The sequence below is a fragment of the Giraffa tippelskirchi genome, chromosome 4 (genome assembly GCF_054371585.1).
Source record: "Giraffa tippelskirchi isolate mGirTip1 chromosome 4, T2T-mGirTip1v1.2.pri, whole genome shotgun sequence".
NCBI classification, from domain to species: domain Eukaryota; kingdom Metazoa; phylum Chordata; class Mammalia; order Artiodactyla; family Giraffidae; genus Giraffa; species Giraffa tippelskirchi.
In genome coordinates, this window is record NC_137278.1 from 194,899,700 (window position 1) to 194,913,955 (window position 14,256).

The following is a 14,256-nucleotide window of genomic DNA, read 5'->3' on the forward strand; positions in this document are numbered from 1 at the left end:
GGGCAGAGAAAGGGTAAAACACTAGAAAGGTGGAAGTAGTGGGGCTTGTCGAGCCCAAACCATAGAAAAACTTGCCATCACCCAGGGTTTTCTGTAACCACTGCTTTCTGTGGGTTGGAGGTAGATGTTTTTATTACTATTCATAGCGGTCCTTTGCTAAAAATAAATTCCAGCCAGCACCATACTGTGCTGTACGATTTCTCTTCTTTTCCTGCCTCTCTGCTAGTTGGCCCCCCTGGGAATGGCACCCCTAGACTCTCCTATTTTTTACTTGTCGTGTAGATTCCTCCTTTTGCCTAAGAAAATCTGTTGCTAAGGGAATTCTCACATCAACCCCTCTCTGTGTTCACCCACCTTTTGGGCACAGCAGTGAGCTGTGTGTCTTCTCCACAAGGACTCCTTCCGGCTGACAGGAAAAGAGACAAGGATGGGTGAGAACAACTAGATGAGTATCAGGGAAGGTGGCCCTGGCGAGCTAGGAAAGGGAAGGGAAATGGGAAGAAGAGCTTCGCTCACAACTGGAGAGAGAACACAGCTTCTCTTTGACATTCAGAAGGACTCCTTTTCAACCCAGGGAGGGGCCTCTCAGCAAGACTCTTTCTGGGCTAGAGCTAAAGACAAGTTTGGGACACTTCTAAGAGACAGGACAGACAATGGAATTCATGGTGATATGACACAGCTAATGCTGACATCAGGGATTTTCATAGGAGAAACTAACATTCACCGAGTGTCTCCAAAGTACCAGGTATCAGAGGGGTGGGAGGAAGGAGTAGGAGGGAGAGGATATATGTATACATACAGCTGATTCGTGTTGCTATGCAGCAGAAACTAACACAACGTTGTAAAGCAATTATATTCCAATTTTTTAAAAAAAGATAATATTCCTTCTTAATCTTATAAGGGGTCACATGACCCACTATGATGACCCTTATATCCAGATTATGTAAATTGTCAATAATGTATCATTTGATATACAGTCTTCTGTTTCAAAGAAAACTCATGCAACTGTGCCTTGACTTCCAAAGTGCGGGACAGTTCTCAGGGCTTTCTGAGAAGCTCTTCCCAGGGTATAATTCTCAAATCTGGCTTGAATAAAATTTTCCATTTCCTTCTTAAAAAAAAAAAAGTACAGGTGCTGTATTAGACACTTTCATAGGCCATCGGTATGGGTTTAGCAAGTATTTAAGAGCAGAAATGGCTCAAGGAAGGATAAAGGTGAGCGACCTGATGGCAGCTGGACTTAGAATGCTGCAACAGACTCACTGATGTGGTCAGACACACGCAGAACATCCCTGGCTTGGTAGCTGCCTTTGCCTCTGGAGCTAGACCTGCAGAAAACTCACCTTGACCAGAACTGGTTTGATGAGTGTGTCACTCCTACCCTTTAGGGGAACAAACGCCTTCTGGCCCCCACAGAGTTCATTGCTGTCCAGAATCTTTGTGCTGATAGTGAAGTTTACATGACCTGAGAAGAAAGAGGGAGAAAGGAAGATATTGGCCCCATTGGCACAGGTACCAATGAGGTCTCTTCCCCACTAGACTGTTGCTTCTTAAACTTGGTGCATGCAAGTCACCTACAGCTCTGGTTTGTTACAATAAGAGCTCTGCATCAGCTGGTCTAGTGTGGTAGGCGGCCTCAAAGAGGCCCTGACAACCCCTGCATCCTGATATTTACACTGCTGTGTCATCTTCTCCCCTTGCTTGTGGGCTAGATTTAGTGATTTGCTTCTAAAGAAGAGGATAGAGCAGAAGCAGTGAGATGTCACTTCTGAGACTGGTTAAAAAAAGACTGCAGGGGCTTCCTTGGCGATCCAGTGGTTGTGAATCCACCTTCCAGTGCAGGAGACGTGGGTTCGATCCCTGGTTGGAGAACTCAGTTCCCACATGCTGCAGAGCAACTTAGTCCGCAAACTGCGATGAAGATCCACCACAGCCTAAAAAAGACTGTAGCTCTGTCTTGGGTTCACTTTTCCCCTTGAGCCACTCACTGTGGAGGAAGCCATTTGTCATGTCAGGAGGCAGTCTGGTGGGAAGAGTCATGGGTTAGGAAACAGAGGGAGGCCACTAACCAACACCTGAGGCCAAGAACTGCAGCCTTCAGTCTAACAGCCCATGAGGATCAGAGGCTCCGGAATGACCGAAGACATGAGTTCTCTCCTGGGCAAATCTTTGGAGGAGAACACAGCCCTGGATGAACTTCATGAGAGGCATTGGGCAAGAGGCACCCAGCTAAACCATACCAACCACTGACCTACAGAAACGGTGATAATAAATGTTCTTTAAGGCTGCTAAATTTTAGGGTAATTTGTTAAGCAGCAGTAGATCACTAATTCATCCAAAGACCACAATCTGATTTGCAAGGATTTAACCTGAGAGCAAATGACATCTGAAAGGATTATTGTGATGATTGTTTGTGTGTGTGTGTGCCCACGTGTGCATGTGACCAGTCAACTCTTTGGGATCCCATGGACTATCCCACCAGGCTCCTCTGTCCATTGAATTTTTCAGGCAAGAATACTAGAGTGGTTGCCATTTCCTTCTCCAGGGGATCTTCCCAACCCAGGGATAGAACTTGAGTCTCTTGTGTCTCCTGCACTGGCAGGTGCATTCTTTACTACTGCACCATGAGGGAAGCCCATATTGTGATGACCAAATGAGTTAATCCATGTAACACAATTAGGATAATGCCTGGCCCATAGTTAGTGTCTGACTAGTAACATGAAACTATGTCCCTTTTCCTGGCATAAATATATTTTTTAAACTATTTATTTATTTGGTTGCATTGGGTCTCAGTTGCCGCACCTGGGATCTTTAATCTTCTTCGTTGCGACAGGCAGGACACATGGGATATTTTTTTAGTTGTGGCATGTGAACTCTTAGCTGCAGCATGTCAGATCTAGTTCCCGGACCAGGGATTAAACTTGGTCATTGGGAGTGTGGAGCCTTACCTACTGGACCACCAGGGAAGTCCTTAGTGTAAATTTTAAAAGCTCACCTTTTCACACTTGAAATAGTCTGATGTGGATAATTTGGAGTCATCTATCCAAGAATATTTGCTCATTTATTTATAACCTGACTTAAGAGGGAGAAAAATAGAGGCAAATATACAGAAGAGGAAAGAGAAAACAAAGCAAATGTAGTAGAGGAAAGGGTAGCGTTCCTAACCTCTGTGCTCTCCTTGCCTACCTGCCACGTCCTGCTCTTACCCAGTTTGACAGCTGTGATGTTCCAGTGATAGGATTTTGCTTCATCAGCACACAGACAGGTAGAGGCCTGAGGGTCTGTCTGCGATTCCACCCGGTACTCCTCTGACTTAGCCAGGTTAGTCTGAACCTGAAGAGGATATTTGAAAGATAAAGGATATAAGTAGGACTTCCCTGGTAGTCTAGTGGTTAAGAATCCGCCTGCCAATGCAGCAGATACAGGTTCGATCGCTAGTCTGGGAAGATCCCATGTGCCCAGGGGCCACTAAGTTCATGCACCACAAACCTGTGCTCTAGACCCCGGGAGCCACAACCACTGAGCCCATGTGCTGCAACTACTAAAGCCCGCATGGAGCCTGCGCTCCGAAACAAGAGAGGCCACCACCATGAGAAGCTCACGTACCACAATGAAGAGTAGCCCCACTCACTGCAACTAGAGAAAGCCTCCCAGTGGCAATAAAGACCCAGCACAGCCAAAATAAATCAATTAACTAAAATAAGTTTTTAAAAATAGTACAGGATATGAGTAAAGCAGACAATGCACAGAAGGTTAGGAAGACAGGAGGGCCAAGACACTGATGTCTCATCTTTTTCTCTGGGGAGATGGATATGCCTCCAGTGTAGGGGCTGATACCTGCTTCCTACATCCCCAGCTCTTACCCTGATGCACTCCTTCAGGTAATTGAAGATGGTGGCAGTCAGACGGAAGGATTCACCACGAACCACTGAGTAAGGGAGCGTCAGATCAACAAAGAACGGCTTGAAGGCAGTCACTCCAACAGTGGGTGAGAGGCCGAAACCCTTGGACTGGGAGGTGCAGAAAGTCATGGCCTTCCATGTGGTGATGGTGTCAGGAACTGTGATGTGGGCAGACTCCTCCCCCGAGTTGCTGTGAGGACACAAGAATTCAGCTACAAATTCACCTGCAGAAGTGACTATTTTGTTGCTCTTGTGCATGGGGTGGGGGCTGTGAGCAACTGGACTGGAGGCCTAAGTGAATCTCAGAGTGTGAGTCTTCAGGTGAAGCTATACAAGTATGGGAAAAGCATGTGTCTGGGGGTTGGGGGAGGCAGTATGTGTGTAAACATATCTGTAAGACAGCCCAGTGCCCTCCGAATCTGTGAGAATACGCATCCTATGGTTTGTCAGGACAAGCAGGAAAGGAGTGAGCACAAACTAAACTAACATCAAGATGTGCCTTTCTGTTGGTGTGCCTCTGCCCTGTCTGCACTGCGCAAATGTGAAGTTGTGTGGATTTGTTTTGAATGATTATATACAATTGTTTAAGAATCCAGGGAAAGAAAAACGTTCTCATATTTCCATTAAACCTTCTTGGCTTGAGACTTCTGTGTATTCTTGCCACCTCTGCTTAATCTCTTCTGCTTCTGTTGGGTCCTTCTTTGTTCTTTCTGTCCTTTATTGTGCCCATCTTTGCATGAAATATTCCCTTGGTATCTCCAGTTTTCTTGAAGTGATCTCTAGTCATTCCCATTCTATTGCTTTCCTCCATTTCTTTGCATTGTTCACTTAAGAAGGCTTTCTTATCTTTTCCTTGCTATTCTCTGGCTTGAGACTTAGGTTCATTAGAAATTGAGTCTGGGATTTCCCTGGTGGTCCAGTGGCTAAGAGTCTAGTTCGCAATGCAGGTAGTCTGGGTTTGATTCCTGGTCAGGGAACTAGATCCCACATGTTGCAACTAAAGGGCCCACATGCCACAACTTAGACCCAGTACAGTCAAATTAATTAATTTTAAAAAACTATCTGAGTCTGGGTTCTCTCCTGACTCCACACTGTATATATAATCTTGTTATACCTTTGAGGTATCACTTACCCAACAGGAAACAGATCCCACAGCCAAGTCTCTGGGAAGTACTGGCGAACCTGAGAATCTTCCGGCTGAACTAATGGAGCTGGCTTTAAAGCCACTGGACGAACATCATTTGCTCCTAAGGAGACCAGGAATAAGGGAAAAAGCAGAAGACTTATGTCACGCGATAAGTCAAAGTAGAGGGACTACTAGCAAGACATTCAGAGGGAAGCAGAGAACATGCAAGTCATCGATGAGGAGGAAGGACCACTGAGGAACTGACTGGTCACAGGGCTATTGGGGAAGGTGACAGGTGGGGATGTTTGGCCACAGAATGAATGAATGTTTGGCTTCAAAAGCCCTCCCCACAGAAAGAGAGTCAAATTCTTGGGGAAACTGCCTGCATCTATATAGCCCACAATCCATTATCATCCTGGCTAGAGTCTTAGGGCAAGAAGAGGAGGCAAAGAGGGAGCTTTCAGAGTTCCGTGATTCTAAATATTTCAGTGAATTAGAGGCAGCTTACCTCTTCCAGCCATCGTATAGCTGTATTCTAAATTCTGGTGACTGCAATCTATTGGCCTCTTGATTTTGGCATTGGACAGTATTTTCAGGCCCACGTTCTGATAGGCATCAAAGGGATCAGAGAATGAAGTGTTAGAGGGGTCTTCTCCCTTACTACAAGGGCTACTGCCTAGAAATTTCACCCTCAAAGGGTTGAACCAACACATTCTTTGCCTATTAACTGTGAGAGCCATACTCAGCCCCCAAGACTGGTTCACTTCTATTCCAGCCAGCATGAAAGTCTCTCAGTGAAACTTATTTCATTGTATTTATATACATATATATGTATGTGTTATGCATATGCATATACACATATATGCATACGTTTTTGCAGAAGGATCATCACAATAAGTCTAGCTAACATCCATCACCATATATAATTACAAAAAAATTATTTTCTTGTGATGAGGACTTTTAAGATCTATTCTCTTAGCAACCTTCAAGTATGCTACACGGTATCATTGGGCTTCCCCAGGGGCTCAGAGGTAAAGAATCCACTTGCAATGCAGGAGCCTCGAGTTTGATCCCTGGGTCAGGAAGATACCCTGGAGAAGGAAATGGCACCCCACTTTAGCATTCTTGCCTGGGAAATCCCACGACAGAAGAGCCTGGCGGGCTACAGTCCATGGGGCCGTAAAAGAGCTGGACATGACTGAGCAACTAAACAACAACATACAGTATCACTAGCTATAGTCACTATGCTGTACATCACATTCCCAAGACTTGTTTATTTCACAACTGGAAGCTTGTACCTTCTGACCACATTTACCCATTTTGCCCGCCCCCTATCTCCCATCTCTGGCAACTACAGTCTCTTTCCTGTATCTATGAGTCTGTTGTTAACTGTTGTTTTTAAATTCCACATATAAGTGAGATCACACAATGTTTGTCTTTCTCTATCTGACTTATTTCACTTAGCATAATGCCCTCAAGGTCCATCCAGGTTGCTGCAAGTGACAAGATTTCATTCTTTTTTTTGGCTAAATAGTAGTATTCCACTTACTTCATTGTTCGATATGTTTAATACTTCTTCCGAATATTAGTCACTGTATCCTTATCATTTGATTTTAAATGAATTTTCTGAGGGCAGAGACCATATCAGCTTGATCAATTCAATAAAAATATATTGAGTGGATCAGGCTCAAAAATATATTGAAGGATAAAGTATTAGAGAGAACACAAAGAATGAACAAGACCTGCTTCCTGACCTCAAGACCCAGTGGCCAGACATGGTCCAAAGCATCCCAAACCTTTGCTGATAAAATAAATGCAAAATCTTTCGTAATAGTAGGAGGCTTCTGGTCTACCTTTCTTTGTGTTTTTTTTTTTTTCCTTCTGTACCAATCCCATGGAAGTCAATGTTTGCAGACCCCAGAGAGAGGATAGATGTATAGCCTTACATGTGGGAAACTTCTTCAAGCATAAGAACCAAGAGAGGCTCCTTGCCCACCAGGAGTTTCTTTCAAGATTTTGCCCCTGTCAGTGCCCACTTGAGCCCACATACTTTTGTTGTCAATATGGACTTTCCTTTCCCCCTCCCACCACCATTGTTTCTATGAGAACAAAATGGGTAAGAACATTCACCTGGAAAAAACTGAAAAGGTCTGTTTTTCCAGAGAGCCAAGGCCTCCATATGACAAAACGCCTGTTCCAACGCTCCTCAGGCACTGGGTCAATGACGGGCTGCGGAAAGTTCCATCGGTCAAACCCTGGACACTCATCGTATTCAGCCACCTGATAGGGGTAGTGACCGTACCAGAATGGGAACATCCCATAGACCTGAGAAAAGACAGGAAAGGAAATTAATGTTTTTTTCTTAAGCAAATGAAATATTGACACAGTGAAATCACTTTTCTCAGGTTCTGTGAGCACAGTTTACTGTCCTTGCATTCTTTGTCCTCATTACTCCATCCTAAACCCCTTCCTCTAGTTCATCTTTTCACATAATCTGATCCTATAATCTGTCTCCTATTTCATCTTTCCTGATCCCTATGATCATATTAACCATGCCCTTCTCATATCGTGTTTCTCGGGGGCTGGGGCATGCCAAGCAGCTTGCAGGATCTTAGTCCCTGACCAGGGATTGAACATGGGACCTAGCAGTGAAAGCCCTGAGTCCTAAACACTGGATTTCCAGGAATTTCCCATATCATCATTTCTACCTTCATGTCCACACCAGCTCTGCCTCCACCTTGTGTGATGCACTGTTTCCCTGAGATTCTCTTTCCTGCTCCCTGGAATCCATCTCTTATCCTGATGTAGCTGGTCTATCTTCTCTGTCGACCCCCTCTTGCCATGTCAGCAAGCCACTCACCGAGCTATTGGTCAGTTCGCTCTCTGGTCTAAGCAGCAAGACACTCTCATCCACGGCCCGGACTGCACACAGGGACCCAGGGGCTGCCCGCAGCTGTAGGTCCACATCTGCTCCTGGAAGCTGCTGGGAAGGTGAGAAGCCAAGGGAAACCTGGGGAAGAGAAAAGGACAACATGGGGATCAGGTCAGGCTGGAGAGGAGGAGAAACAGTCATCAGCCATATGCCCTAAGTATGGTCGCTAGCCCACTCCTTCACTTTATTTTTTTAGTTGCTTTGTCATTTTTTTTTTTTTTGATGTGGATCATTTTTAAAGTCTTTATTGAATTTGTTACAATATTGTTTCTGTTTAACATTTTGGGTTTTTTTGGCCAGGAAGAATGTGGGATCTTAACTCCTTGACCAGGGATTGAACCCAAACCCCCAGCATTTGAAGATGAACTCAACCGCTGGACTGCCAGGGAATTCCCCCAAGTCCTTCACTTTTACACTGATTTTTCTTTGTAAAGTCTTGCCCTTTAGAAGCAGTGTCTTGTGATATAGTTGGAAAAAGTAAGCAGCACGGTAGAATAATACAGAAAGTTTAAAAGACGGAAAGTAGAAAGAGAATTTACGGGATAGGTCTATAGAACATGTGACTTCCCAGCATGACCTTTTAAAAGAAGCAGGAGAGACAGTTCAAGAAACCATGCTAAAGATACAGAGCTTGACATCCAGCTTCAACATTATCCCCTGCCTTCCCTGGCGGCCCTGCCTTATCTCCCTCCACCCCCAGGATACACAAGCTCCCTCTCTCTGCCCAGACCTTTCCTTCACCCACCTTTAACTGCCGTTTTACCTGATTGTCAAAGCACATCTCCACTGAGAACTGGATTTTGTCCGCTATGACACCTCCACTGGGAAAAATGGCATAGACCACCAGGGAAGGATCAGGGGCTAATCTGGAGTTGAAGATCAGTGGGAGAGAGAAGGAGCCTTTCAGTCCTGAAAGAGAAGAGGGGATATTCAGGAATGAGAGTACACGCTCACCTGCCAATGACACCCAACCCTGTGTCTGCACTTCTTCCTGAGCCAGCCACGGGCAAGTGGTTTCTCATTTTTCTGACCTGTGGTTATTGTTCTGTTCTTGCTACTCCTGCTCTTGCTTCTAGTATAAGAACTGTTTCCTAGAAGTTTAAAGTTTTTCTTGTCTCTCTTCTTTTTTCTTTCTTTTTTGCTTGTTGAATTAATGTAAAAACAATTTTACATTACAAATGTAATGTAATGTAGATTTACGGGAGACTTGGAAAATACAGAACAAAGTTACATATAGTTCCACTATATACTACAATTATTTTTAAGTAGATAAATGAAGATTTCCAGTTGGAGTTTCAATATCAAACTCGCAAAAATTAATAGACTGAATATACAAAAAAGTAGAAGGAAACTACCACAAAGGAGATATGAAAAGCACTATAAACCAATTCAACTGGAAGTTTAACGTTTAAGTCTCCCAAGAGATGCATGAACACTCACCTTTCATCCTAGACTTCAGGTGTTTCTGCCCCTCCATCTCCAAATTTCCTTTCCCTATTAACTAAAGAAGAGAAAAAATAAAAATCATCAACAACAGAGAAGTTAGAGGAGTTTAGCCTTGGCCCAATCCTTACATCTCTCTGTAAGGAGAGGCTTCTTTCATAGTTCAGGAATCCCGGTAAGTACTTTATGGAGCATCCTTCAGTTTGTCAAATGTCGGATGGTACCCAGAGTCCTGATGACTCTTCCTCCAGTTGGTCTGCAAAGAACCAGAGGGTGGGTGGGAGGAGTCACAGGCCACCACGGCTTTGGAACCAGACAGAACAGAAACCATTCTTCACAATAGATAGCTGACACCATTTCTTGAAGATCTCCAGGTTTTATTCTTTCATAATCCTTGTAACATAACGTCCATTAAAATCCATCCTTACAACCTTTTTTTAAAAAAACATTTTTTTCTACTGAAGTATAGTTGATTTATAATGTTGTGCCAATCTCTGCTGCACAGCCAAGTGACTCAGTTATACACATATATACATTCCTTTGTAATATTCTTTTCCATTATGGTTTATCCCAGGAGATTGGATATAGTTCCCTGTGCTATACAATAGGACCTTGTTGTTTATCCATTCTATATATAATAGTTTGGATCTGCTAATCCCAAACACCCAATCTATCCCTCCCACAAGTCTCTTCCCCCTTGGCAACCACAAGTCTGTTCCCTATATCTGTGAGTCTGTTTCTGTTTTTACAACTTTAAAAAAATTATCACTCAATTCAAAATTCAGTGGAAGTTAAAGGGGGGGTGGTGGAGATAAATTGGGAATTTGGGGTTATATATACACACTACTATATATAAAATAAATAACCAACAAGGACCTACTTATAGCATAGGGAACTCTACTCAATACTCTGTAATAACCTCTACGGGAAAAGAATCTGAAAAAGAATGTATATACATATGTGTGTGTGTATAATTGAATACCTGAAACTAACACAGCATTGTAGATCAACTATACATAAATGAAAATTTTTTTAAAAGAATTCAGTGGAAATGAATACATCTTGAATACAAATGAGTCCTCTGACATTTGACTCTCTGGCAAGAAATCTCTTTTTAAACTCTCCCTTCCTGTTCACTCTCCCCTGAAAATGAACTCGGTGCAATGGTTTCTAAGTAGGCCAGCTCCTCAGGCTTCAGTCAAGTCTGCACTGATGTGCTCCAATTCCACTTTTCTCGTAAGCCTCCCACACTTCTGTCCTGAACTCACTACATGTATTACAAGTATTATAACTCTGCCTTATTATTTCCCACCCACTCCTCCTCATTCTGTTATTTGGATGATTGTTTTAGATTGATGGAGACACTGAAATGATTTAGGGGGAGAAAGTCTCTCAGAGACTTTAAGAAGATGATAAGGGAATAAAAAAAACTCTGGACCATCAAACCCAAGGTTCACATGAGTCCAGTTCTTGAGGAATTCCTGAGGAATTGGACTCATGGTGACCAGTAAAACTGTTAGTCTTGGTTTTTCTTTTTGTTTTGGGGGGGGTTTTTTGGCCGCACAGCAGGGCATGCAGGATCTTACTTCCCTGACCAGGGATCAAATCCATGCCCCTTGCAGTGGAAGCTCAGATTCTTAACCACTGGATCACCAGGCAAGGCACCAAACTGCTTGTCTTTATACATTTCTTTCAGACTACAAGTTGTAACCATACTTCCAGCAAAGTTGCTATCAAAGTTAATCCTATATTATCTATTTTAAAACACTGACCAATGAAACACATAAGGAAATTTATTCTGAGTCCCCATCTTCTCCTCAGTCTCCCTTCCTCCCACCCACCCACCCAGCTCCGTTTCAGCCCTTGTCAGCAACATTTTCTCATTAATTACTAGTTTTATTCCCTCACACAATTTCCCTGGACTCCTGTTCAAAATCTCCTTATTACCCATGTCCTCCCATCTTCTATACCTATATCAACACGGTAGCCGCTGGGCACATGTGACTCCTGGGCACATGTGACTCCTGGAGCCCTTGAAATGTGACTTGTCCAAACTCCTTTAAGTATAAAATACATACTTGGAATTTCTAATGCATACTTTGCTACACGGTTGAAACAAAAAAATGTAAAATATTTATTAATGATATTTTATGTTGATTTCATGTGGAAATGATCATATGTTGGGTTAGATAAAATATCCTTTAAAAGTTAGTTTCCCCCGTTCTTTTAATGTTTTTAATGTGGCTTTTAAAGATTTAGAAATTACCTATATGGCTTGCATTACAGCTTTCTAAAAAACTCTTCTGGCTGTACTGCATGGCCTGTGGGATCTTAGTTCCCCACCCAGGGACGGATCGTGCATTCCCTGCATTGGCAGAGCAGTCTTAACCGCTGGACCCCTAGGGTAGTCCTGTCTTATATCTCTATCCACTTGCTCTGACTCACTGTCCTTATTTCCTTTCCTTCCAGCCCCCATCTCCCAGTCTCACATAGTAGGAGAAGGTGACTTCCTGGTCAGGCTTTGCATCAGCCGGATCGACGTAGTAATCCACCAGCACTTCCTGGGGCCGGCCACATTCCAAGATGCCACTCAGTCGGCGGATGCCAAGGAAGCTGCGAGTCGTGCTGTAGAAGGGCTGCAGGTGCAGGTAGGCATTTCGGTAGTAACGAGGCACTTCTTTTGGATCATACGTTTCTTCCAATCGGAACTTGCCCTGAGAAAGAGAGAGAGAGGGAAAAAAAGACCTTAAAAGGCATGTACCCCAACTATATCAACCCGGTAGGGCTGCTGTGATTCTCAAATCTGTACTGCCTAAGAGCAGCGTGTAGATATTTCGCTAGAGGTCCAACCAAGAATGTTTGAGGACTCCATAATAGTGGTTACTTGCAGCAACATTTTGGTATGTCAGGGTGTAAAGTAAGGACTGAATTATAGCTGTCAGGTAATAGGAAATTGTGGATGATATACCTTCACACCACTGATGCAAAGGAGAGACAAGTTTGACTAAGAGATTAAAGAATGGATCTCAGAGATAAGAAAACTAGATACAGAGGATAACAAGACTGAAAATAAACAAATAAATCAATATCATGCTTCCCTGGTGGTTCAGTGGTTAAGATTTCGTGCTTCCAGTTCAGGGGGTGTGGGTTTGATCCCCGGTCAGGGAACTAGATCCCACAGGCCGAACAGTCACACATACAAAAAAAGACTGAAAATAATCGTTTCTAAGAGGAGTGACTGAGTGATGCCTAGAGTACAGAAATAGGCAAATTAGTCACAACAGAAATAGTCTGTATTTGCTTGAGTAGTGTAGCTGAATGATTACATTATGGGCTACAGTTCTTCCTCCTTCCCATAGCAACATCCTCTACCAAGGAATCTTAGATCCTTTTGGTCTAACTGTGGACCCACCAGGTGACTTGTTTTGGGGAATGAATATTCAAATATGTGAGATAAGTAGAGGCTCAGAAAAGTCCTTGCATGTCTTTTGCTTATGCATCTCTTCATTACCATGAGAATGGGTACGTGCTTAGACACTCAGTCGTGTCCGACTCTTTGAGACCCTGTGGACTGTAGCCCGCCAGGCTTCTCTGTCCATGGGATTTTTCAGGCAAGAATACTGAAGTGGGTTGCCATATCCTCCTCCAGGGGAATCTTCCCCACCCAGGGATTGAACCCACACCCCCTGTGTCTTCTGCATTGCAGGTGGACTCTTTACCCACTGAGCCATTGGTATACCTGGACTGTCTCAGCGGATCATGAGACATGTGGAGTGCAAGCCTACAGTCACCTGGTCCACAGACATAAGGAACTCCACGAAGATGGGCAGAGCTGCCATCAGACTATCCAGATACAAGACCAGTCAATCAATACTTTCTGTTGTGTAACACTAAAGTTCTGTACTTTGTTTCTTTGTTTTGGTTTCTTAGTTCCCCGATCAGGGATTGAACTCATCACCCTCAGCAGTGAAAGCACATCCTAACCACGGGATAGCCAGGGAATTACCCTGAAGTTGTTTGTGAAGCAGCAATTGATAACTGGTACAAATAACCTTCCAAGCTGTGCAAAATCTAGAATTCTCTTTGCTATTTTTTATGAGTAATAAGAAGAAGGAAAGGTGGAGTAGGAAGAAGAAGATGATTCTGAACCATTTTTCCCTCCAATCTGATTTCAAATGAAGGACCAGATAGAGAGGCAGTTACGTTATAAAATGAATTAATAGAAATAGCAATTTTTTTTTAATCTGAAGGGTCATTTATTTGATCGGAATTTAAAATGGTGGTGTCTAAGAAAAACTTTCTGTCGAGGGGAGGGCAGAACTGGTGAGTAAGTGGGGTGATGGACTTACTGGGAGGGCAGAGAGAGAAAAAAGGAAATTCTGAAGTTTTCCTTCAGATGGTCTTCTGTGCTGGAAAGGGGGACTCCCAGTGCTCACCTCCAGAGAAATGCTTTTCTCCTTCCAGTTAGCCGTGTCTAGATTGAAGGCAGCGAGGCCATTGTTGTCAGTAGTTAGGATCTGGTTGATGTTTCCATTTTCTCCACGAATCACCAGATACACTGAACGATGCTTGAGGAGGGAGCCATCGTGGCCCTTAACTCTTATCTGAGGGGTGAAGGTCATTAGAGTCAGGTCTGGAATAGGTTCAAAATTCTAAGAAGACATTTCAGGAAAGAGTCCAGAAAAAAGTAAATGTGATGCGGGGGGTCAGAAATGAGGATCTATGAGGAACTGAGAAACACACAGAAGTAGCTTGACCTGGAGCAGAAGTAGACTTGCCACACATAGGATGGACATAGATATTGTCATACGGAGTGAAGTAAGTCAGACAGAAAAGGAGAAATATTGTATAAC

At 43.5% G+C, this 14,256-nt stretch overlaps 1 protein-coding gene across 2 annotated transcripts in view; it reads right to left on the bottom strand.

The window, feature by feature from the left end:
- A2ML1 (alpha-2-macroglobulin like 1) overlaps positions 1–14,256 on the bottom strand; it is a 46,052-nt gene that overhangs the window by 17,767 nt on the left and 14,029 nt on the right. For both annotated transcript variants that reach the window (XM_081587891.1, XM_081587892.1), the window contains 12 exons: positions 13,840–14,007; positions 11,893–12,117; positions 9,401–9,461; positions 8,724–8,869; positions 7,889–8,038; positions 7,159–7,353; positions 5,537–5,633; positions 5,035–5,149; positions 3,864–4,092; positions 3,207–3,333; positions 1,344–1,465; positions 355–406 (listed from right to left, as the gene is read on the bottom strand). In XM_081587891.1, coding sequence (XP_081444017.1) covers positions 355–406; positions 1,344–1,465; positions 3,207–3,333; positions 3,864–4,092; positions 5,035–5,149; positions 5,537–5,633; positions 7,159–7,353; positions 7,889–8,038; positions 8,724–8,869; positions 9,401–9,461; positions 11,893–12,117; positions 13,840–14,007 — 1,687 coding nt within the window. The remainder of the gene's footprint in view (positions 1–354; positions 407–1,343; positions 1,466–3,206; positions 3,334–3,863; positions 4,093–5,034; positions 5,150–5,536; positions 5,634–7,158; positions 7,354–7,888; positions 8,039–8,723; positions 8,870–9,400; positions 9,462–11,892; positions 12,118–13,839; positions 14,008–14,256) is intronic.